General features: G+C 45.4%; 1 protein-coding gene across 1 annotated transcript in view; it reads left to right on the top strand.

Moving 5' to 3' along the window:
• Nucleotides 1–26,921, top strand: part of MAMDC4 (MAM domain containing 4) — a 607,580-nt gene that overhangs the window by 545,012 nt on the left and 35,647 nt on the right. Inside the window, exons 23-25 of the mRNA XM_086921169.1 lie at nucleotides 8,099–8,189; nucleotides 21,994–22,140; nucleotides 25,326–25,460. Coding sequence (XP_086777295.1) covers nucleotides 8,099–8,189; nucleotides 21,994–22,140; nucleotides 25,326–25,460 — 373 coding nt within the window. The remainder of the gene's footprint in view (nucleotides 1–8,098; nucleotides 8,190–21,993; nucleotides 22,141–25,325; nucleotides 25,461–26,921) is intronic.

The raw sequence follows: 26,921 nt of genomic DNA, 5'->3' as shown, positions 1-26,921 counted from the left end.
GAAGCCATACAAGCCACCAAGGAAGCGCTACAGCAAGATATTGACCAAGTGACGACGGGCCTGGGGCTATTGCGAGCCGACCACGACAAACTGAAGGATAGGGTCAAAGCTGCGGAAAATACCCTCAAGGAGATGCTGCCCGAGCATAAGTCTATGGAGGGGAGACTGGGAGATGCACTGGATCGCATCCAGGCCTTGGAGAGGAGGGCGGAGGATGCCGAAAACCGTAACAGGCGCAACAACGTGCGCTTAGTGGGCCTTCCGGAACAGAAGGAAGGGGACGATATGGTGGGATACCTCGAACAATGGCTGAGGACGGAGGTGGCACCGGAGAGCCTTTCTCCTTTCTTCACGTTGGAACAGGCGCACAGGGTCCCGGCTCGCCCTCCTAAACCGGGCCAATTGCCCCGCCCAGTAGTGATAAAATTGCTGCATTACAAGGACTGGGACTGGTTGTTACAACGGGCAAGGGATGTGGGTCCTTTCTAGGTGGACAATAGCAGCGTGACGCTTTTCCCTGATTACACGTACGAGACGCAGAAACTACGGGCCTCGTTCTTGTCGCTCAAAAAAGAACTTCGAGCTGAGGGTCTGGCGTATTCACTTCTGTTTCCGGCCAAACTCAGGGTGGTGGTGGACGATAAGGCGCTATTCTTCCACAACTCGGGAGATGCCTGGGCGTGGAGGGACACGTACAAAGCCGGCACTGATGGGGCGAAGCACAGGGCTGAGGACGAACGAACCCAGCAGCCGACTAGAAAATCGCAGAGGATCCGGAAGCGCCGACAGAGAGCCAAGAAACCGACGGAATCACAGACTGAAGGCGAGAGAAATGCCGCGCTGCAAGCAGTAATGGAACTGTCGGGGACTATGAGATCCAGATCGTGCGACAGCTCGGAGGCGGAGGGCCTAGTTACTGGCTCAGAAGCAGAACAATCGGACTTGAACAGTGGTAAGGGCCCGGACGTCACGCCACAGACGTCGGGAGGCCTTATGGACGAATGAGACTGGAGATGCCCCATTTCGGGATGGTAAGGTGCCTGGGGGGGAGCCTTTGCTGGCGAATGGCGACAAACACTGAGAAAGGGATGGAACGCTGGACTTGCAGGAGGGGATCATGGGCTGGAAGTACTGGGACTAGGTTGATCACCTTCGGAGCCGAGCAACGCCTTTCGGGCCCATAAGGCCACCGTAGTGCCGACTGCGGGATAGTCGGGTTGTTGGGGGTAGGAAGCTAGGTCTTCGACAAGTTTGGATGGGAGCTGCGCTTGCTAGGCTGGGCCCTGTTCTGGGGGGGAGGGTGCTTAGAGTTGGGGTACTCGAGGCGGGGTGGGTGGGGAGGGTTCTGTTGAGTTGGGACTGGGGGGGGGAGTGTGACCCTGTGTGCCAGGCTGAACGCCGCTACTGGACTTTGCAGTGTAACGTGTGATTATGGCTAACAATGGACAAGTGAAGTGTTTAACCTGGAATGTGAGGGGTCTGCACACGATGGCACGGAGGCATAAAATACATGCATACTTGGTTCATAGAGGGGTGCAGATAGCGCTGCTACAGGAAACGCATTTGACGAAACAAGAGGGTATTGCGCTACAGAGAAGGTGGAGGGGATAATTATTTCACACCACATATTCCGCATTCGCTAGAGGGGTGCTGATTTGGGTGCGGGCGGGGACTCCTTTTCAAGCCAATAAGCACATCATAGACCCGGATGGTAGGTTTGTAGCAGTTGAAGCGAAACCGAAAGGCAAGGACATTGCGCTCTGCAGTGTGTATGCACCTAACATAGATCAGGCGTCTTTTTTCATCAAACTATCTGGCGCTCTGGCGGGGTTTTTAGCTGGCCCCATCATAATGGGAGGGGATTTCAACTCGGTGATCGATATGGACCTGGATAGATCTCATCCTCCGCTAGGGATATCTCCTATGCACCGGCTGGCGAAGCGCAGGGTGCATTGGCAGGAGAATTGGGAACTCCAAGATGCCTGGCGGGTGCACCACCCAACAGTGAGGGATTTTTCCTTCTACTCTGGGTTGCACGACCTCCATGTCCGCCTGGACACTTTCTTGTGCTCCTCACAGGTTCTACCGGCGGTATCCAACTCGGAATACCTTGCACGCACGATCTCTGACCACAATCCCCTACTGCTGACCCTCAATTGGATGACTTAGACTTCGCGGGTCTCGACATGGCAACTGAGGCCGGACACGCTGGATGACTTGGTGTTCAGGGAGGCGCTGGGGGACCGGGTCACGTGCTACTGCGAGGAGAATGAGGGCACGGCATCGACTAGAGCATATGAGTGGGATGCTTTTAAGACAGTTATCAGGGGCCATTGTATAGGAAAGTACACAGGGGCTCGTAAATCTTTGCTAGACGATCTGGACAGAGCGGAAACAACCTTGCGCGCTGCCGAGAAGGAGCGCCCCAACCGCCCGGAGTTACAAGAGACGGTGAGTGCCGCCAAGGAAGCGGTGGCTGTGGAGATGGAACGGCTTAGCTGTTTCGACCATAAATCCTACTCAGTAAGGGCGCACGCGGAGGGGGATAAAGCGGGGACGCTGCTGGCCTGGTTGGCCAACCCCACAAGACGAAGCCACCCTATTTTAACCATTGAAGGGGAGGACGGCCTAGTCCGCCACACCGAGGCGGAGATTTTGGAGCGCTTCCGCTCGTACTACGAGACGCTCTACGAGAGCGCGCTCGAGGGGCGGGAGAAAGAGATAACCGCTTTCTTGGAGGGCCTGCAGCTGCCGCGCTTGGAACCAGAACAGGCGGAAGCCCTGGGCAGGGGTATAGAACTGGGCGAGATTAGAAGTGCGGTGAAGAAAATGGCCAGAAACAAAACCCCGGGCCTGGATGGGCTTCCGGTCGAATTTTATAGCAAGTATATTGATCTACTTGCCCCGAGGCTTCAGGCGGTGTACAACGAGGCTAATGCTAGGGGGGGCTGCCTGCTTCCATGTGCGAGGCGATCATGATTCCGCTCCTGAAGCCGGGTAAGAGAGCAAACATCCAGCCTCCTACAGGCCACTGTCCATGTTGACGGTGGACTACAAAATCCTGAGTACTATCTTGGCGACCAGGTTACTGCAGCACATGACGGGGTTGGTCCACAATGACCAGTCTGGCTTCATTCCAGCATGCAATATGACTGCTAATATACGTCGATTGATTCGCCTACTGGGGGAACAGTGGCCTGCCACGCACACGCCGGTGGTCTTGTCGATCGGCATAGAAAAAGCATTCGACAGCCTGGAGTGGGAGTACCTTTACAAGGTTATGCAACACTTCAGCCTTGGGGACGGGTACATAGGCTGGACGAAAGTCCTATACGCCTCGGCGGTTGCACGGGTGCGGGTGGGTCCCCTTGTGTCGGACCTTTACCCAGTTAGCCGAGGCACCAGACAGGGATGTTCCCTATCTCCCCGCTGTTCGCTTTAGCGATCGAGCCCTTCGCGGCGGAGGTCAGGAAGGGGCTCTCCTTCGCGGGCTTGACTTATCGGGGACAACCACACCTTGTCTCACCATATGCAGACGATCTCCTGCTATATCTAGAAAACCAGAGGGAGGCACTGGAGGGGGCAGAAAGACTACTGGTGGCCTTTGGCAGATTGTCTGGGCTGCGGGTGAATTGGCCTAAGTCGTCCCTGTTCCCGTTACGTCACGGTGAACAGGAACCTATCATCCGTACACAGTTAGCCTGGGCGCCGGACTGCCTGAAGTATCTGGGAGTGTATATATACCACAAGGCTGCGGACCTGCTGGAGGGCAATGTGGGTCGCTGTATACGAGCGCTACGTGGTAATATGACCTTCTGGTCTACTCTCCCGCTATCGGTCACGGGACGCATATCCCTGGTAAAAATGATAGCCTTGCCGCGCCTCCTCTACTATTTCCGCGTGCTGCCTGTATGGATACCGAGGTCGGTCTTCCGACAGCTGAGATCTTTATTGATCTCCTTCCTTTGGGGTACGGGCAGGCGCAGAATTGCTCTGACAACGCTGCTCCGGCCGAAGGATGAGGGAGGCATGGCGGTCCCCGACTTTGAGCTATACTACCTGGCTGCGCAGCTGCAGACCTTCACGCAGGAGGTGGTGCGGGCGTACCGTGGACCGGAGGAGGACAGAGAGGCAGGCACCCCCCGCCATGTACTAGCCTTCATCACCTTACAGCAAAAACTGTTTCTTAGGGATCTGTCACTGGAAGAGCAGACGTACAGACTCTGCTGGAACCGAGCGCAGAAACGGGCCGGGGTGCAACTCATGTACGCGCCTGAGATACCCCTCGGTATGGTAACGGCGCTCCTGCATGGGGGCGATTGGTCGAGGCTACAGGGATGGGAAGAGGCTGGACTGCAGATACTGGGAGACCTGTATGGGGACGGGGAACTGATCCCCTACCAAACGCTGCAAGACCGCTTTGACCTTCCGAAGGGGGACTTTTTAATGCACGCAGCTATAACACGCGCAATGCAGGCACACTGGGAGGAGGGGACTCAAGAGCCCCCGACGTCAATGGCTTGTCAATACACAATGATGGCGGCCGGTACGTACAAGGCAGTGACGTGCCTCTATTCGCGAATGTCACGTCAAACACTTCAACCCCTAACCACGCTGAAAGAGGCTTGGGAGCTGGGGACTGAGATCCCCGATACCACATGGGCGCAGATAGTGCGGCGAGCGAGAAAGAGTACAAGGAACGCCCTTTTTTGAGCTGATCCACTTCTATGTATTGCATAGGGCCTATCTCACACCCAGGAGGATTGAAAAGTACTTTGGAGTGGCGGATGCGGCGTGCCCCAGGTGTAACACAGTGGGGGCGGACCTGGGCCATATGCTCTGGGACTGCGCACACTTGCGGGATTACTGGAGGGAGGTTATTGAGACCTTGAATACGGTTACTGACCGGGAATTACAAATCTCCAAGGCTGTGGGCTTATTACACTGGTTCCCGCATACGCCCAAGAACAGGATTTCTAGCAAATTTGTGGACATGGGTCTGATCTTAGCTAAAAGGGAACTAACGAGGAATTGGAAGTCGAAACGATGCCCAACGCTGCGGAGGTGGACTAACGAAATGCTTAAATGGGCTGCGAGCGAGAGCACGCTTAGGTACCAGTTGGCCCGCCGCAGGTCAGACGACAAAGCGCTGGAAGCAGCCATGGAATGGGAGATGCTAGTGCAGGCACTCAGGGACAGCGCGCTAGAAGATGAGGACAGCCTCTCTAAGTCAAGTGTAGTAGTACTCAATCGCTAACCAGTTGCACATTCCCAACACGGCACTACCACTCCTGACTGCACACACATAGGAACTTTGAGGCAGAGCTTAGGCGCAGGGTCGAGCACTCGGGGGGGAGGGCTAAGTTGGGGTTGGTGGGTAGTTGGGTAGAAGGGGAGGGATGGGGGGAGGGGTAATTAGAGGGGTGTGGGGCGAAAATGTTAAAAGCAGGTTTGATTACTCTGAATGAAACAGCAATCATATGTGCACGATGGCAAGCAGGTTGACCCGTTGACTGACGCTGCCCGACCCCCGGGTTGTGGGCTAAATGGCTGTATATATCTTACCATTGAAGAAAGTCGGGCGAGGCGACACCGGCGGGGTTGTAATGTTGTACATATGTGAATTGCATCTTTTCCTGCAATAAAAACGGTTTTAAAAAAAAATTGTGGGCGGAGCACCACCAGTCTCAGAGGAAGGAGAAGGAGATAGGATTGGTCTGAAGCTGCAGCACTTATACTGCCCCTCTAGTAGCACTGCAGCACAGCCGTGTACAAACACACGCTGCGCATGTGAGGTGGACGACTTCAATACCGGCCAAATCCCGCATGTGCAGTGTGCGTTTGTGAGACACTGGTGAGGGCAAGCAGGAGCTACTTAAGGCAGCAGTTTTGCCAGGGCTTTGGTTGAATACTCGGTTTGCCCGGATCCATGACATAGCTCATAACATCCTTCTAGGATCCCGCCTCCTCCTCTGACTGGCTGTCCCTTGTTACTGTCAGCCTATGAGAATCGTAGGTGGGATTTCCAGTACTGCTTCCTTTGGTCTGTGCTGGGTTCGTATTTCCCTCCTCCCTTCAACCACCTGCAGTCGGGCTCGAGAGACACCTCTGGGAGAAACACCGTCACCAAGCTGAAAACGGTGAGTACAAGGGCACCTTGCCTCATTTGTCAAGCTGCCTTAGAGGCCTGGCGCCTCATCAGCTGCCTTCCATGACTGCCAAATTTACAGTCTGTGGGGATAAACGGACACCCCTCTACTTTCAAAATTCAACAGCCCCCACTGGCCCGTGGGTTTATCTGAAAGCCTGTTTGAGAGTTTAGCTTTCATGAACTTCCTGAACTGAAGACAAATGTGGTCTAACAGCTAGGACGGTCCACCTCAAACCTGGGGAACCAGGTTAGAATCTCAGCAATCATGCTCAACATCCTGTGATTCTGGGCAAATCACGTAATCTCCCCGTGCCTAACAAAAATGAGTGTATCCTTGTATAACGCATCTGCTGCTCATGTGAAATGCTCTGATACCTGATACCTTCAGGTCAAGTTTGTGCTATAAATAACTCCGGAAAAAAACAAATCTTGTTTGAAAATGGAGGCTAAGTCTGTTCCAGAACCTCAGACCCTGGGCTGCCAGCCATTTTGTGCCATATTTAGCATTCTTAAAGTGCCATTGTTTGATAAACGTTAACGTATGTAATCAAGAGTGCAGATTTTTAAATGTATGATAGCAGCATGGCTCAGGACCTTTGCAAATCTACTTTGTGCATAAGACATAGAGTTTTTATCCCAAATTTTCCTGGGGCTAATTGAGATCTCTGGTAGCTGGATAATGCAGTCCTATTTAGGTATGTGGAAGCACCTGATTCCTTACTCTTTTCATTCCGGTGATAAGATTTCATGAGAGACCGGGGGAGAATACATTACAGTTATTAACTCAAGCAATGCTGGAGCATGTGATATCTAAATTTGGTGGTTAGTTTTGAGGCGCCAGCATATTTCCTGGAGGGAGGAGAGCTGGAAATTAGTTCCCTTGATATGTTGTGGCATCTTTCCTGCCTGAAAATAGATTGACAGAACTAATCCATTTCAGTGCATGATAAGACACCAGGGGCCATATGTATCAAGATACCAATTAGCGATTCTGTAATAGCGATTTTTAAGAAATCGCTAATTGGTATGTATCAAGAAAATCGCAATTTTTTAGCGATTTCTTGATATTCCTTAATTGCGAATTCGCAAATTGCGAACTCGCAATTAAGGAATACTTTCCCATTAATTTCTATGGGCCTCCTGGCCCATAGGAAGGAATGGGAATTTATTCTCAATTTGCTAATCGCAATTTGCTAATCGCAAATTGAGAATAATTTCAAGGGTGCAGGGGTGTCCAAAGGACACCCTGTTGCACCCCTGAAATAAGTATGGGTGCACATGTGGTGCACATACATGCCCTAAGGGCATGTATGTGCGTCACATGGCACTTTGAAAAATGCTGAAATGTGCATTTTTCAAGGAAATCGCAACTTACCACCAACTAGAAATTGGTGGTAATTTGCGATTCCTTAGGGGCATTTTTTGATTTTTTTTTTGCTTAATACATTGCATTTAAGGAATCGAAAAATTTGCGATTCCTTAAATGCAGTCGCAAAATAAAGAATCGCAAATTTTGCAATTCCTTATTTTGCACCCAAATTCTTTTATACATACCATTTTGCGAAAATGAATTCGCAAACTCCGAAATTCTGCGAATTTCGGCGTTTGCGAACCCATTTGGCCTTGATACATATGGCCCCAGATTTGAATGGATTTTGCTAACAGAAAGATGGTTGGATTAGAATTGCTAATCCACAAAGAAGAGTGTTCCTTTACTGTCCCAAAGCACTGATCCATCTAGAGATAATGTTACAAAACTCTGTGGGAAAACAGTCATTCATGTCCTGCCAAACTGAATCAGGCCTTACTATAGTGAATGCCTGGAAGACATTGTGGTACTTTGGAAGAAGATTAGATTAATGAAGGGAGGGCACAAATAAATGTTTTCACAAGTTCCCCTTTTTTTCTGAACTTTTGATATTGCTGGCAATCTGCTTCTCCTGACAGGTGGCTGTTGAGGCAGTGGGAGCTGGTGCTGATCTCTCGTTCATTGCCGTGGATGATATAAAGCTGAGTCGCAGGAGCTGTCCAAAGCCAGGTGAGTGTGTAAAGCTCATAACAACAAAGGGTGTCCAGGAGTCGCCACTCAATGTTTGTACTCGAGACCTTTCAACCAGTGACTATATGAGTTAGACTGTGTGTGCTCAGATGTGAAGAAACGTTTAACTACTCATATATACGACATGCAACATGGGTAGGAATTTTTCCCATCAGTTGCCGTTCTGTACCACCATTATCACATCATGTGGGTTCTCCTTACCCAGGAGTTAGTATACAAGATCAATCACACTCTAGCAGGTGTGAGGAGTAGGGAGACCGATGTAAAATGTTTGTGTGATGGTATCAAAATATGGTGTTTAAACAAAAAGTTGTACATCTAAAGGAAAGCAGTGCAGGGAGTGTAAAGTGATAAGTGGGTAAAATTGGGTGAAACTGAGTACAAAAGTGATTTATTAGTATCTCTCAGACCCCAAGGTTAAAAACAAGTGAAAGGTAGATTTGACAGAATATCTACCGGCAAGAGGTCAACATGTTTCTGCATACCATCGGAAGATTTTCCTTATGCATTCGTCAGGACCTAGATGGTGCTACTGCTTGCAATTTAATAAGTGAAGTTTAAAAGGGAAAAATTTCACCTGAAAAGCAGGTGTAGAATCTCCACCACAGTCTACAAAAGTCACATAGGAGACAAAGAAAAGAGAAAAACATTACACATATTAGAGAATGCACTAAATACATCGTGCTATTCTAGTGGTCACGTATTAACATTTAGACAGACGTGATAACACTCACCCAAAACTTGTGGGGATGGCGCCTCACCTCAACTGGCAGCAGCTCAGGTAGAATAGGAGCACCGCTCTGTTTTGCAAAACATAATCACAGGGACACTCAACCGATTCCGTTAAAACAAGGCAAAAGAACTATCATGTGTGTCTCCGATAGCGTGAGAGACAACTTGTGAGTTTTCAAAGTGTCATCGGTGCCGTACCGGAAAAGTTATATAAGTATAGGCTTCTAACACTGTAAGGCTAAGGGCTCATAGCGGACAGGGTTGCCTATCTAGATTACGTAACCGCACTCTCACCTCTCCGTCGGTGTCTCCAAGCGTCCCTCTGGGCTGTTCTGGGGAGGCACCGAACAAGAGAAAAGGGCGGGTATATGAGTAAAGCCAGTGTGGTGCATGATGGGAGTCGTAGTTTTTTAGGTGACAAGGAAACTTGGAAAAGATGGAAAATGGCTCAATGATTTCATATTGACATCCACGGTATTGGTTCGTTCAGGCCTTCCTTGTCACTGTTTAGTTTGTAAACCCATTTCTGCTCTATTTTAAACAGAAACTTTCCGACATCAGGGCAATGATCAGGTATCGTCGGCTGTTCGAGTATTGTCCACTTGAACTCACTGGGACCGTGGCCTTTTTCTAGAAAGTGGGCTGTCAAGCGAGTTGCTTGTTTCCGACAGCGAACTGTGCTCTTGTGCTCGCCAATTCTTATTTTGGTTTTAAGGGTTGTCATCCCCACATATCTCTTTCCGCACGGGCAAGTGATCATGTAAATTGTATTCTCGCTGTTACAGTTCGTGAACTTACGCTGTTGCCATGGGCGCATAGTTCCGATATCCACACTGGTGGACTTGGTGGTTTGTGGACATGCCGAGCAACTACCACACGGATGGTGTCCTTGTACCGGCGGTAGGTCCCAAAGTGCTCCCACTTGTCTAGATTGTTTAGTTTTGGGACGAGTGTGAACTAGGTGGTCTTTTGTGTTGGGTCCTCTTTTAAAGGCAAAAAGTGGTGGTGGTAAAGTTTCTCCACTAGAATTCAAAATAGACCAATGTTTGGTTATTATTTTCCGTACCTCATTGGATCTTGTGTGAAAAGTGTTCACGAAGGTCATTCTGTTAGATCTTTCTTTCGGAATAGTCTCCAATAGGGCATCCCTGTTATTGTTAGAGGCCCTTTTCTTCGACTGGCGGATGATTTTGGCTGGGTATTTCTTTTCTCGTAAGTATTCCGAGAGTGTCTCAGAGTGTTTTTCGAATGACTCTTTTGTCGAACAGTTTCTCCTGAGTCTCAGGAATTGCCCAAATGGCAAGTTATCCCTGAGCGCTCGAGGGTGGCAACTCTCGTAGCTCAGAAGAGCGTTGCGTGCCATGGGTTTCCTATATAGTTCCGTTTTTAACCCGTCATCTGTGACCACTATCAAGAGATCTAAGAACGGTAGTTCCTTTCTACTGAACTCTAAGGTGAAGTTCAGAAATTCATTGCAGTTGTTAAGCCAATTGTGGAACTCTAACAGACTGGCCTCCGATCCTCTCCATATTACAAAGACATCATCTATGTATCACTTCCACAGGCGAAGCGATACATAGTATGGGTTGTCTTGGTGCAGTATTTTGTTTCTTCTAGTACATGAACATAGAGATTCGCCAGACTAGGCGCAAAAACACTGCCCATACTGGTGCCAGAGGTCTGGAGGTAGATGGTATCCTCGAATTTAAAGTAATTGTCTTTCATTGCCATTTCTGCCAATTCCATAATGAAGGAAACTGGAGTAGTTGTCTGTAGGTCCCTTTCTTGAAGGATATTGCCTACCACTTCCAGGGTCTCTGTTTGAGGGATTGAGTGTGTAAAGCTCCCAAGAAGCCAATGCTTAGGTTGCCAACAGGTTATATTACTCTATAAAGTCATTTGATGGCTGCTAGAATCCTGACACATGTGGATCGATCCCAGTTCAAAGCTTATTGGACAACAAAACATTAAAATTGACTATCTATCATTACAAACAGCAATCGTGATAGTGGGCTTAAGTAATATGTTACCCAGTAAGAGACCTCCTCTGCTTCTCAGAGGTACAAAGCCAATGAACGAGATAAATAACAAATACATTTTAGGCTGTTTAAATTCATAAACAAAACAAGGCCATTTATTTGTTCCTATCATTGTAGGGTTTCATCTTAGACATTAAGCTACCCATTAACATTAACCAAAAGTTCCTAATAATCATGTCTCCAAACAGTAGATGAAGGGTAGTTGTCAGTTCTTTATTGAATAGCCAGTCAGTTCACCTTTGGAGATGCTGATCCATGTACCTGTTATTTATAGATATGAGAGGATCTTAAAGCAAACATACATGAATGATCTAGTTGTTGCCTACTTCCTTAGCTAGGGGTGTCTGACTGGTCATAATCCTGTTAGTGGCATTTATTTCACTATAGGCTGAGGATGTTTGTTTATTCACTAATTAGTTTAAATTTAGTGCCTTATATATTCCCCGATGAATACATTTGATTACAGCCTAAATTATTCCTAGATACACCAGAGTCCATTGAAAAAGCTTCCTTTTGATTTGCAATGCAATGTATCAACACAATTTGTAAATTATTTATATTGCAAAACTGAGGTCGAGTCGCAAAGCAATCACTACAAAAACAAGCATTTGCAATGCAATCAGTCTTGCCTTTGCGACCTTATATGTATTTAGCTATGCAGGACATTAGTCTGGGTGCTGAAACATCTACTGTTCTTTAACATGGAGGGAAAGTAAGCACCAAACTGTGTGACACGCCAGGTATGGGAACACATGGAGAGAAATATTGTCTTTCAGCGGGAAAAGGTATTGTCCAAAGCTCTGTTTTTATTATAAAAACATGGCCTTTGGTGGTCATATCACTGAAAATACAAGATTTGAAAAAAATATTATTGTCTACTGGTGCTTGTGGAAGGCAATTTATTTGGACTGGAATCTAGAAAATGCAAAAGTGATTCTGGTATTTTACTGACCTCTGCTGGTCGTTTTCTATCAAGAAAATTTAATAGAGACAGTTGCCAGAAAAATTTTAAAAAATAAAGTCCCTTAGCAGAAAGCAATTCTGGTATTTTACTGACCTCTGCTGGTCGTTTTCTATCGAGCCAGTTAAATAGAGGCAGTTGAACAGAAAAAAAGTCATTAAGCAGAAGCAGAAAGTCCTAGGGCTGATCTCCAGAGCCCACAAAGTACATACACATATAAGTATATACTAAAGTATATACAAGAGGTCTCAAATGCTCGACCTAACAACTGCTTTGTGACCCGGCCTTTGTACAATGATGTTTTTTCAAGTACCTTTGGGGGGGGGACTTTTTTTTCTCAGGTTTTGAGATGTTAAGTTATCATTGATTTACATGATAAGTTTGAACCACTGACATCTTGATAAGGGGAAGAATCATAAGGGTGAGGACTTTTAATAATACATGTTGGGATGTTTGATTTTTTTGTAGACTCTGACCCATTTTTTGGTCTCAGAGTGCATAGTGGACGTGGAATTGCCTGGACCAGTCTCCAGGCAAATCTATTATGGTCATCTCAAGTATTGCAATAATTAATCCCAGATTAACATTTGATAGAGGTGGATGAGTTCATTACTGAGTAGAAACCTGCACAAAATGAGAATCTTTCACATATCCTAAGGTAGACACTGTTGTGAGCGAATATTGCGCTTTGGTGATGAACCCAATGAGTTGTTTAGCATAAGTTGTGTTATATACTGAAGGGCTGGTAGATGATGTGGAGTTTGGTTGATTTGATGTTGACCAATGTTTTCTTTAATGTTGAACATTGAGGAAAGGTGTTCTTTGTTTCCTGACTTATACATGCAATGGCGTCTTTGAGGGTCACAGCTATTCTTTTATGGTTCTTTCCTATCCATCCAAGGTGGTTGGCAGAGTATTCTGGTGGCAGGGGCGCCTCTAGGCTCATGGCGGCCCTGGGCAGGGATCGTAGGTAGGGGGCCCCGTAAGAGGGGTTCCGGGTGGGGCGGAGGCCAGTGAAGAGGGGCGGGGGGGGGCAGGGTGTTGGGAAGTGGAACAGAGCCGAAGGCTGCCAAATCCCCGCCCGGGGCCACCACGCAAATATGTATCCATCCTCAGAGGATTATTATATTAAGGATATATATTGGTGTGGTGGCCCCTGGGTTTTGGTGGCCCTGTGCAGGTGCACAGCTTGCACATGCCTAAGGCCGCCCCTGCTGGGGGGATCAGAATGCCCATCACAGGCTGAGACATTGTTCAGCCACATTTTGAACAGGAATAAAAGGACGAGGTTGTCTGATGCAATCATGTCAGCAAGAAGAGTCTCAGTTATAAAACAAGTGCTTTAGAGAGCACTTCACGAAGCCATTATTGAAGAGCTGGTGGATAATATCTATATGGATGTCAAACTAAACACCTTTAATGTGATGGTAAGAACATTTTTCCTGGCACTTTCAATCCTAGTCTTGAAGATCTATGACAATTCTGCTATGTTATCCTCAAAACCCATAATTAGCAGCCTGCAACGTGAAGTACCCATCACTTTTATTTCAATCACTGCCTTGTTGGAGTCATAATATTCAGGAAATGTTCTTCAGCCTTAATCTCGACCCAAGCTAGACACCAATCAAAATGTACCATGTTTGTCTGTAAAGTGGCCACATAAACATCAGGGTCTCAAAAGGTGCACAGGGGTTAAGTGGTGGATTATACCTTGTGCATACTCTTTCTACTCCATTTCCCTGGTTTTGTTCCTTTCGTGTGTTTTTCCAATCACAGGAGCAAAGCAAAGCCCAAATTATGAAAGGCCTCTAGTTGAGATATAATTAAATCTTTTTCCTGGTTACAGACAATTGGCCTGAGTCCCATACAAACAGAGGAATATATTTTATAGGAGTTTGCCCAGGACATCTAGTTTCGAATATTTTTCTCTCCTTTCTTATTTGTTGAATCATTTATTTGTTCCTCTACAGAAGTGCCTTTCCTTATTCTATACAGACCATGTTGTAATACGTCATTCCCATCCACTATGAAAGTCCATCTCAGGGCCATGGGATTTATACATCTTCATCTGTTCTTTATTACTTTTTTTCTTTCCCTCCCCTTTTTGTTGTTTACTTTAACCTTACCATCTGAGGGCCCTTCATGGGGATCAAAATATTTGCAACAAAGTTCTCCATGATCAGCCAACAAAATAATCCCCAGCTCCCTGCGAAAGCAAGCAGACGCTAATTAATGTAGGGCAGATGTGCAATTCTTCCTTGTGAATATAGCATCCCTACTAGAGAAATCAATCCGTATATGTTTGCAATACAACTTCTCTACTGTCATTCCCACTTTCTCTGTAAAGCCAACAGCTCTTTTAGGCTTTGTTTAGAAGTTGGCATCACAACCTTAGCTCTCCTGAGGAAGTGGAAGCCGTCTGTGCAGTCTGATGGTCAAGCAGAGTCAAGACGGCCTCAATATGAGAGATGATTATCTGGAGGACGGTGGAGGAGCGCTTTCTCCATCAATTCAGCTTGCTATCCTTCCTTCGTGTGGGGGGGGGGTGGTTGCGGCTGTGTAACTGCAGTCCATTGGAGACTTAGAAGGCATTGCTGCTGCCCCTGTTTTTACAACTTGTCATTATGAAAAATGAGAAACATTTGTTTGAATAGAGCGGATCTTGAGTGACATGCTCCTAACTTTGTTGATTCTAAAAAAGCTACTGATTAATTGAGTCATCATAAAATATAGAGGTCTTGAACCATTTTTCTATATCGCAAGAAACCCAGGTCCAGTACCTTTTGGGTCACCCCATTACTTTAATGGATTACATTGGAGACATTAGGGAGCACTCTCCACAGTCTTCTGGTGGCGTCCTCGAAGATCTGAAAAGGGGTATCTTCAGTAAATATATCCCGCTGCAGCAACAGAATCTGTTGCACATTGCTGCAGATTTCCAACATTATCGACCGTTGAAGACTCTCACAGTGTGGCTTGCCACCAACGTTTGGCCCAGGATGGACCTGCAGGTTGTTTTGCTGCAAATGAATCATCATCATTGTCATTACTCTGGTATGTTTGGTATATATCATAACCAGTGTGTACATGCATCAGACAAAATAACAGCGAAAGTAGTGACTGCCTTCTGTACAAGGAAACAAGGGCAGCAATAAGTCTTTTAGCATGAATTATCACTCTGCCTTCAAAAATGCAAATATAATGTCAAACACCAGCTTGCATAGGTTCTAAAAAATACTCCTTAGCTCATCTATTAATTGATATATCTACAATTGGAAAAACTTTGAGAGAACTATTGCGGAACCATATGCCACATTGCTGGACGTCTGTTTTCCTCTCCCACATCCACAGCACTGTGTGTCTGGTGGGAAACTGGTCTGATTTGATTTGATTTGATTTATCAATTTCTAGAGCGCACGAATGCCCGAAGGCATCTTGGCGCTATGACTTGTCTGTATTCCTAGGCAGGCCTGGAGTTAGTGCAGTTCTTGAAGTTTATGCCGCGAAAAGCCAAGTTTTGATTTTCTTTCTAAATAACTCCAACGTTGGGCTATTTTTTATATCTAGTGGCAGTTGATTCCATGTCCGCGCTGCATGAACGAGGAAGCTTCTTCCTCCCCAGTTTGATCGTTTAAACTTGGGTAATGCTATCAGTTTTTGTTGTCCAGATCTGAGTAGTCGAGATGGTTCGTATTGTTTCAAGTGTGTTTTCAGGAAGAGGGGTCCTTTGCCCTGCAGGGCCTTGTAAGTCAGGCATAATGATTTGAATTTGACTCTTTTGGCTACTGGTAGCCAATGGAGTGACTCTAATTTATGGCTGATGGGCTGAAACTTTGGAATTTCCAGTATTAGTCGTGCTGCTGCGTTCTGAAGTCGCTGCATTTTTTCAATAATTTTTATTCTGGCTCCTGCATACAATGCATTTCCGTAATCCAGTCGAGACAGTGCGAGAGCTGTCACTACCGTTTTACGTGTATCTTGGGGCAGATATGGGAGTATCTTTCTTATCATTTTTAGTATCAGCCAAAAAGACGAGGCTAGCTTGTTTACTTGTGCTTCGTATGCTAATTTGGTGTCTATCATGAATCCTAAATTTTTTACCTTCTCTGAGGGTTCTGGTCTTGTTCCCAGTTCATGAGACCACCAGTTTGGGGACCAGATGTCAGCGTTACCTCCCAGAATCATTACCTCACTCTTTTCTCCATTGAGTTTGAGGCAATTTTGTTGCATCCAATGACTAACTCTTAGCATGCATTGTTGGAATTTTTCTGCTGTTACTTCTTTGTCTTTGCCTATGGAGATGACGACTTGTGTATCGTCTGCGTAGGAGATTGGCGTAAAGCCATTTTCCCTTATTACTTCAGCAAGGGGGGCCACATATAAATTAAAGAGCGTTGGGTTCAGCGAAGAGCCCTGTGGGACACCGCATGGTACCTCAAAGGAGTCTGATTTTGCTTCTCCTAATTCCACTGTGAATTTTCTGTCCTTTAGATATGATGCGATGAGATTGCATGCATGATCGCTTGCTCTGGCTTCTCTAATGCGTTTTATTAGTATCTCGTGGCTGACCGTGTCGAAGGCCGCCGAGAGATCTAATAGCACCAAAGCGGCCTTCTCCCCGTTGTCTAGTATTTTTCTAAGTTCTTCGGCTGCCGTAAGGAGGGCTGTCTCCGTTCCGTGCCCTTCACGGAATCCGAATTGGGAATGGTCAAGCCAATTATTGTCCAGTAGGTACCGTGAAAATTGTTTGTTCAGCAGTTTCTCCAGTACTTTTGCAGCGAAAGGGATCCTAGCTATGGGTCTATAGTTGCTAGGGACCTCACAGTCCAGATTAGGTTTTTTCAGGAGTGGTCGGATAGAAATAGTTTTCCAATCGTTTGGAAATATGTTGGTGTTCAGAATTACTTCAAACAGTTTTTGTAGTACTGGTCCTATTTGTTCTGAACAGGTTTGCATCACCTTCGGTGGACAAGGGTCTAAGGGACTGCCCGAGTTTGTTGTCATTATTTCTTTGCTAATTTGTTCCACTGTACACTCAATTAATGGACGATGACTGGGATACTCTGCTGACGGTTTGTAATTCAGGATTATGGGAAGCGCACCTTAAGTATAGCTTTTTTAACATCCTCCACCATTGGCACTGGTTACCAGCAAGATTATATAATGCCTGTTTTAGTGCAGATTCGTAGTGTTGGAGATGCGGCTTACCAGACTGCAAAATAGTGCATATTTTATGGGAATGTGACCGGCTGATATCCTTCTAGCCTCTGGTTTAGGACCATATGAGGAAAGGCCTCTGGGTAGACAGCGCTTTGAGCACCCAGCTAGTGCTTCTACATGATACTTCTGACCTCCCCTCTGTGACTCAGCATGTTAATAGATGGCCTAAAGGGGGCTAAATTGGAAATTCTGCGACTTTGGAAATTAACTCTAATTCCCACATTACAGACCTGGTTGGACAACATGTACAACATGGCATGCTTTGAGCGCCTTATTTATAAATGAAATTACAAATTGCATATATTTGTAGAGGTTTGGGGCTCATTCCTAAAAGATTGAAGAGCCAAACACACTTGTACATTTAAAGTGTCTATGGTGTACTTCATCCTACTCCATGTCCCATGCAGACCCCTGTGTCCCGTTCCCCTTCCTCCTGAGGTTCCCCAGACTTCTATCCCTTTTGTTGGCCTTTCGTTAAAGGAACAAGCTGGGGTCAGAAGCCATCTTATTTAATTTCCTCCTGTGTGGGTGTTCCCCTTCCCTCTCCCCCCTACCCATTACCATTACAGGTTTCCTTCTCCCTTCCCCTCTTGATGATTGTGTTCTTCTTTTTCCCCCATTTAAGTTGTTAGTAGTACTTATTGCCTCCTTGCCCATTTCCTGTTTCTGTTCTTAGAGATTTATACTCAACTGTTCTTGGTATTTCTTGGTATTGCGGGTCCTACATGGATGCCTGGAATACAGATGGATTATTTACATTCTACCCTGTATGTTTCCCCACCCTGCGTGATGATCTGACTGTGTATCTTTTAATGTATCACTCTAGTTATAGTGCTTGAACAACTCAACATATCAGTGTGCACTCCAGGCTCATTGCTTTCATTGTATATCTTTGTACAAGAGATTTCAATACAAGACAGGGAGGATCTAGTATTTTGGTGCAATTGTTCTCTGATGAGTGTTATTTATGAAGCAACCCCAGTATAGTTACCATGATCAGGTTTAAAGCCTTTTACCATAACCATTGATTTTGTATTTCTGTGATCAGTCCAGTTTTCCAGTCTTTCCATATAAGATATTAAGAGATTATCCAGCTCAACAAGTTCCAGAGAACCAAGGTCCAATATAGTTGAGTTATTACTGATCACACTATTGCCAGGCCATGGCTCGGGCCATAATCAAGCTTCATCCAGGAGTCTCTGTGTCGTTACCCAAGATATCTGAGCGCCCGTCACTGTTTACACAATCCCACGGAAGAGTTCCTTGTATGTTCAGCAGCTTTCAAGCAACAATAAAAGTGTCAAAATAACTCTGCTGGAGAGAGATCGGAGATTTGTCTAATGGCAGTTTTGGCTCATCTAATGTAGAGCAGAGGGTTAATATGCCTCCTGCAAAGAACGTGTACCGTGCAGATCACAGAACAGCATTTTATGTGCATAGCTCAGTGGGTTACTGCTTTTGCTGCAGAAGTCCTTTCGTTACTGTGCAGTTCATCAGTTACAATCGTAATCTAGCACAGTGAGCTATGAACTGCACTTCAAGACCTGCATGCAAACTGCATGGTACAGGTTCGAATGTTATGTTTTTCCCCCGTCTTTCATTATCTTAAAGATGCTAAAAAAGGGTTTGTTTGCTTAGAAATAAATTCTTATTCGTAAAGCCAACCCCAACTCTGTGTTACATTCTGGATCCTGAATTTGTGCTCCTCCAGACCAAGCACGCTTGAATAATGCCTACCAGTATGGATGATGTGTGCATAATACACCTTGAAGTCCCCTTTATCTTATGTAACATTTTATATATACTGATCTACACTCGTATGATTCATTGTCTCTGCATAAGTTTGTGCTATAAAGCGCCCAGACACCCTACACTGGTATAAGAGACGCAATAAAACAAATGAAATACATATGACGGAGGGGCGTTGGAGAGATGAGGAACACTGGTAGAGGGTGACAGTGAAGGAGTCATTGAAGGGCCCCAACAAAGATGGTCATATCCCGGGGCACTGAAAGGTCATCATTTACAATGCTTCAAAAGCGAATACAATTGAATATATCATGAAACATGTGTTGTAGAATGAACAGTTTTTGCATTTTTTTCCAAACATTTCTTGGGGGAGAACCACCCCAACCCCCCATTGTATTGATGAGACAGACGTTCACATGACGTCCAGTCTTCAATCTTGCTTTCATTGGCCTCTCTGGTGCTTTTAGAGTGCTCGATGAAGAGATCACAGCTGTTAGAACCTCTTTGGTGAGGACAGCTCCCCATGCTGGGGCCGCTGCTGCAAACCAGAGTCACTTTGGGAGCAGTTTGTGGCCCTCCCCTACTAGGCAAATGGCACAACAGCAGTGCTTGGTGTACATTGCTGTTGGGCTCCCGTCTTGTTGCTTCAGAACAGTAGTTGCAAACAGTATTTCATTCCACGTCAGTGCAATGAATGCCGTTGCTGTACAGTGGCTTACACTCACCATCGGATCTTAATAAAACAATCCCTTCAGCCCCTTCCCTGCACAAACATTTGCACCAAAGTCTCAAATGTTTCATGGTATGCACAGACAGCAAATCAATGGAAATATTGAGTGATTCGTAGTTCGGCTAAATAAATTCACCTTCGATCCAGAGATCAAGTTTTTTTTACCCCCCCAAAAAATGTAACCAGATTTTTAACTGAGATGCACAGCGCTTAGTATAAGTACATATAGTCAAGTCAAGTCAGTAAATTTGTATAGCGCGCTACATACCCAGAGGGTCTCAAGGCGCTTGAAGAAGGGTGGGGAATTACTTGTCAAATATCCACGTTTTAAGTTGCTTTCTGAATGCTAGGTGGTTCTATAGTATAACTGACATGGAATAGATCTGATTTAATTTGGTTTATCAATAAAATTCTAGTTAAGAATAATTCAGTCTGGAAACGTAGCAGTGTGGCGCTCTCGATGTGGAAAAGAGATATGGAATGGAAGAGGGTGGTTTAGCTGTCCCTGATATCCGCCTATATTATTATGCAGCGCATCTCCAACACGCGTCCCGCTGGCTCACAGATGGAGACAATTGGGAGAAGTGCCTCCTCTGGGATGTGGTTGAGGGGAGGACGCTGCCACCTCTTCTGAGGCGGGGAGGCCAGTCAGAGCGACCCCTGCCCTATTTGATTCGCCATACGGCAGCCCTGTGGGAAGTTGCAGTGAAAAATACCCTACTTAGAGAACTCTTTGACTGGGAATTACCCATATGGGAGGGACCTAGAGCCTTTCTATTCCATTGATCAGGATATTACCATGGACAGACGGAGGGAGAGTGGATGTGGGGGGGGGGGGGCGGGGGACCTGTACCCACAAAAACTTTCTTAACATTCCAGAAAGCCTAGAACACATTTGAAGTGGGGCAGGGACAATACTTACAATATGCCAAAATAGACAACACGGTGAAGGAACTCTGGAACACGCACCTGGCGGCGCCCCTGCCTTCGCATACACTTGGAGGATTGCTCCGATGGGCAGAGGGCACACATTTGATTTTCCTCTTCTATGGGGCACTCCGTGAGGACCAATCAAATCAAAATCATAAGGCAAGGGCTGCATCGGAGTTGGAGTTAGGAGGTCCTTTGGAGGATGCAGCCTGGAAGCATGCATGTGCATTAGTGAAGAAGGTATCCTCCAATAATAGATTTAAACAAATCCATTTTAATTACTTACACCATACGTACATAACACTGGCCAGGCTCCGCAGCATCGATCCGAGCAGGACGGCATTTTGTCCGCGTTACAAATAGGAGAGGGCCACGGTCTTACACCTGGTATGGCACTGTGTAGAGGTCTATAATTTTTGCCAATTGGAAGGGCCCCATGTCTCTCCTGCGGCGGGTAGTATTGTTTCCTTGACCCCTAATGCCTGTCTGTTGCGGGGATCAAAGATTCCAGATGGCGTAAAACATATAAGCGGCTCCAGTTGACATTGTTTCTTGTGAAACAGAGGATCGTGATAGGCTGGATGGGTCCAAGAATCCTAAGTGAGGATTTGTGGATAAAAGATGTGTTGGAGTGGGGTATTGCTGAGGAACATCATATGAAACTTTCCCACGCAGATGAGAAAGTGGTTGAGGTTCTGGAGGCATGGGGTGCAATGTTGACTACCTTTAATGAATATGTAACAGCTGACAGGGCTTTAGATAAGGGAAACCAGATCTGAGTGGCACATTGACACCCATTGTGGATGCATGATCAAAAGCTATAGTGAACCTTGGTTGTGACCCATTCTGCTAAACAGGACATTGTGTATTGAGAATCAGAGGAATTGATCCAATCTGCTGGAGGGATGATTGTATACCCGTATTCAGTGATTATAACAATGGCACCTGTTACCATTCACGTTATGGTGTCTTGAACTATATAAAATGCAAAAAAGAAAGTAAAAAAAAAAGAAAATCAGTCTCAGACAGACTGAAACAGAAGCACGCTTCCAGTCCGATAAAGTATGTCACCCATGTGTAGTTTGTTATATGGGATACCCCCTATTCATACATCAATCCGCTGATCAGGATACTCCTATTGTCTCCATAAAATCCAGCCTATGAGTTGCCCACACTTTATGTGCACTAGATAATACTAACTTCATCATTTGACATGCTTTCATTTCGCTACTATTTCAATTTAAGAGGCCCAGTAGCATACAGATTTCTCTACTATGTCCATCCTTCCACCACAAATGCAAGATTTCCCAGATTTAACACAGTCCTATGACTATTATCAAATTAGAGTTGCCTCTTGAATGTGTGTGTGTGTGTGTCTATATATATATATATATAACAGTAATACGTTTTCTTTCCTGACAGGAACCTGTGATTTTGAGCTTGATTATTGTGGCTGGAGCACCACGAAGAATGGGCGCCTGGAGGAGCATGACTGGAACTGGAGCAGCGGGGCAACCCAGGGAGGAGCCCGTGCTACTGATGCAGACCACACGTTGGGCACCAAGGAGGGTAAGGCAGCACAGTGTGTAGCTACGGAAAGTAACGACCCCAGTTGTTTGTTCCAACTAAAAAAAATCTGGGGATTTAGGGTAGGGAACAGTAGGGTGTTAGCAGAGCTAAATATGAATGTGGTGTGCTTCATATGATTTGCTCATAAAATTCTTTAGAATCCTAGAGGTTGATTGACATGTGATCTCCATGGCTATTTCATCAAATCTGAGCCACTAAATAGGAAAATCGAGTCGGTCTTCCAGAATGACTGATAAATATACACATTATTACCAATGAATATGTTATATGTACATTCTTCTCATACATATGTGTGGCGGATTTTCTAGGAACCAGATTAGATTTTAATATTTGGTGATTCGCTAAGCTCAACCCTGGGTAAATTGATAGGCCCAGTTGACACAGAGATATAAGTCCAGAACCTAGTGGAAGCTGCTTGCCATGGTGAGAGAGACAGAGGAGGACATCGTGGGGAAGCGGCGGTCATTCCTGATGGACCTCAGAATCAGGAGGGATGTGAAGTGGAGGGGGAGATAGTTCTAGAGTCTGGGGTCCCAAACAGCGAAGCATCCACCATCAACCACTGCCCTTGCTATCAATGCGAAAAGAAAAAGGGCAGAATGCACCTGAGCTCAGTCATTCGGTAGTCACTAGGGTTTCACAGACGTCCTGAATCAGGACTCCTGATATGATTATAAGGTTGCACTTAATACAGTTAATGCGAATCATAGGGACATATGAACTACAGATGACAACAATGTGAGCCAACTGCAAAAACTGCACAAAAGGAAAAATTGTTTCCTTGGTATGTTGGAAGGGGAGGCTGGTGAGGGTATGCCAGTGATATGAACAGAGGATGGAAGTCACATTGTTGTTCCCATTCAAATGCTCCAGCGAGTGTGTGAACCGGGAGGCCGTGCAAATAGAAAAACCTTTATATAGTGCCATGATGCCCTCTATCTAAGTTTGCACAACAGAGATACCTCTACATACATATGTATATGTGCACAGAACACCACTGAAATGAGAGCTGCGCTACTCTCCTACCGCAGCTGCAAATTATGAAAAATGTGTTACAGCTCTCCACCCTCGCTGTCACATTTGCTGCTGTATTGGATCTCCACTGACCGTGTATCTAATGAAAAATGCATGAGTGTTGCATCCTGCCTGCACCTTCTCACATCTGATTCCACTCACATGAATTCCAACAATTTCTCAATGCTGCAACAGGCCTCACCAAGTTGTCTTCACCAACACAAAATCCTGTGTATACAGCATATTTTAATTTACCATCACATAAAGAAACTGGCAGGCTGATGTTAAATAAAAATATAGAGCTCAGCTCTTGGACAGAAAGACAAACACTTCGAATAATCAGGATACAATAGTTCAGTTAACCAGGACGTCGCCATCAAACTGCAGACCTGCTGAATAACCACTAATGGTGTGGAGTACCTCCCACCAAATAATACTGAGAGGGATGTTCTCAAGGAACAAGTTTATGGATTTAATTCATTTTCTTTACTTTATTTTTCAATAAAAGAAGTTAGCAATGACATTTCTAATTACATTTGAATAAAGGTAATATGCAATCAAGCAATCATCCAAAAACAATCTTTGTAATATGTCCATAAATATAAGAGGTTTATCGCATTGGCAACTACACACAATGGCGCAAATGGAGAGGAACAGTTGCATGAATTGAAAGGTTTTTAATCGCGACTGGGATAGTCAAGGAAGGGTTGGTGGGAGGTCTGGCAGGGCTCACAGAGTAAATTGAATATTAAGGGCAACCTGAATTTTCTGGGATCTGTTGACTTTCATGCACAGGTTGCAGTGTGAACGGAGCTACCTAAACAGCATTGTCAAGAATCAAAAAGTGCCTTACTGGGGGTGCCAGCAGTGGCAAGCTATGGCAGTATTAAAATCCTCTCTTCTATTTACACAGCACAGAAAATAGAGGAGGCTGGTATGATCCCCAATACATTTGCCATTGTGAATTTTGGTGATCTAGACCTCTATAACGGCTAAAGAAAGTAAATTGAGCCTCTTTCATGAAGAGGTCATCCAGAGCCCAGACTATGTGATAACATGGAAAGGGTAGTTTGGATGAGAGGACATCAACCCCCCACAAGATAACCCTTTGTGAGATCAGTTCAATGTCAGCCTTCATGTCAGGACAGAAGCTTAGAGAAACTTTAACCACAAAGGCCGATCCACTTTTGCAACCTGCCATACCACAGGTCGACTGTATCCTCGCTCACATTTGTGCGCACACATGACACAAACATTTACTGTCCTACAAGGAAGAGAGGGCAAGTACAGGACTGAACTACAAAGGATTAGGGACAAAAGTGCAACGTCGTAATGCGTGCACACGTGTGTGTCATGGCATGTGCATGAGGTGTGATGTATGGCGCCCATTTTTTATTTTCCAAAATGGCAAAAAGCCATGCTATAATGGTGAACTGAAATGTAAAAGCAAGCAAAAACACAAGGCACACGAAGTGCAAAAAAATAAGTGAGTGGCCAAGCAGCAATTTGCAGCTGACAGGCCCTAAAAAATAAGAAAAATAATCATATGAATAAATGAACATGAGGAGCAGAGCAGGGTGCCAGTGGAGCAACAAAAACGGAGTGAGTGCAAGCAGTCACTCTGAGCAAGAGCAAGAGTAAAAAGCGGGAAAAGAGCATGGAAACACATTCCTTCCCAAGAAGTGCTCAATGCAAATAAAAAAGAGTCTCCTTAATTATGCGATGGAAGATAAAAATGATCCAATCAGAACAATGTGTGACCGAATAAGTCCTGGCAGGGATGGGGGCAAACACGAGAATAGGGAGGAATGCTATTGAAACATGAGCAAACAACTGAGATAGACAATAAAGTCATCATGAGCAAGGTGCTGACCCAATGGCCACTCGAGGAATAGGTTATAATGACAGTTTGTAATACAAAAATCCTACTGATTTTCTCACGTGTACCCGTTGCAGTATGCCTTGTGTTGCCACTTGCATGACTGGTCTTTGTAACCACTCTAGCAGAAAAACGTGTTTTTTTTCTGTTTCTGTTTTTAGACTTTCGATGAGGGCCTCGGTTGAACCATGCAAGGAGGTGAACTTCTATAACAATGTAGCTGTGAAATCCAAATTTATGGATTTTTATTTTTTTTCTTTATTTTCTTAAGGTCACTACATTTTCTTTGATACTGACCGACTAAGTGCTGGGGATACCTCTGCGTGGCTGGTGAGTGAGCAGCTCACTGCAACCACCGGCTCCTGCCTCAAATTCTGGTATCGTACAGACACGGAAGACGAATTGTGTAAGTACATATGCTCTCGCCCTACATACTGTCTCAATCTCATGGGTGTATCTCTGTAGGTGTGCAAAGTTAAAAATATTTTTTTCTCCTTCGGAAAACTGTGCAAAGGGTGCAAAGTATTCTATTGTTCCACATGTGAAGACTTGCATAAAAGTAGACTTTTGCAACAATTTCTCAAAAGGTAAACTTACAAAGAAGAAAGCCACATGCATTCACTGTTGTGCCTAGAAAAACTCTGCAAAAGGTAAACTTGGAGAAAAAAGCCTGCATTGGTGTTCCTTATTGGCTAGATTTGATGGTACTGAAAACTGATACTGAAATTACCTTGCAGTGCTGTGACAATTAATTCTATATATTTTTTTTTCTTTTTCCCTTTTTTTATTAGCTTTTATAGTTTTTAACAAAAATAGCAACCGCCATGGCCATGTAAGATGTCCTCATTTTTGCCTTACAGTGTAAAGTATCAGCCGAGCATGGGAAAAGTAGTCGGAAAGGTGTGCATCGGGAATGTTGGTCATACACATTTATTTAACAACAGTGAGACAAAAGAAGATAAGATAAATGAAAGGATGAACGACCCACACATCTCTGAGGTGGTCTAGGAAACTGTTGTGACAAGGAGGGGATCAGGGAGCCAGCCGGTTCCTGAGCGCTGCAGTGTGGGGCAAGTTCCCTAGTCAGTCTCTCCTAGGACTGGTGTTCTGTGTTGTACGGTGGCTGCGCAGGAGATAGGCATGGCACGCTCCCTATGTGTCTTGTGGGTGAGATGTGGGTGATTACATTAAAGAGAAGGTTACGACCCAGTCAATGCAGGTTGCCATATCTCACAATCAACCAGTAACCTCAGGTTTTCTGACCCACCCCCGCTCATCGCTACCATTCATTTGCCTAGCTGAAGAGACATTGTAGTGAGATGCCAGACCCCGGGTGGGACCTCTTTTACATAACCATGTAGAAGGATCAGTGGAACCAGTCGTAGGGTGTGTTGTGTTATGTCCGCTTTCACACAAAGGAGTATAACTATTAGGCCACCAAAGAATATGTAAAAGCACCCTAGCACATAATAATACCAAATATACATTTATGTCAGAGTGCAAGAAGTCGATGATGTTTTGATCCCTTTAACTTTATGCTGGGATCATCTTCAGGACAAAACAAATGGGTGCCTGAGGCGGTTGCTTGTCAACCGAGCTTCTAGAAGGAGGGAGGAAAAAGAAAAAGAGGGGGAGAGAGGGAAAAAAGGTGGGGTTGGAAGTCGGCGAAATAAAGCTTATCGATGAGCAAGTAGCACGTGGCAAGTCGGCAGGCTGTAGGTAGGGCTGTGTCTATTCAGATGTTGTACATCTGTGCTTGCGGCGTTCAGGGGGTTATTGGCTCGGGCATTTTATGGTTGATGTGTACTTAAAGTCCAACTGGGGTCCACGCATCATTGCAGAAGAGCGGTGATAATAAATTGGACAG

The sequence above is a fragment of the Lissotriton vulgaris genome, chromosome 5, assembly GCF_964263255.1.
Source record: "Lissotriton vulgaris chromosome 5, aLisVul1.2, whole genome shotgun sequence".
Lineage (NCBI taxonomy): Eukaryota > Metazoa > Chordata > Amphibia > Caudata > Salamandridae > Lissotriton > Lissotriton vulgaris.
The sequence above is the reverse complement of the archived record's forward strand: the minus strand, read 5'-3'. Positions and strand labels throughout refer to the sequence as shown.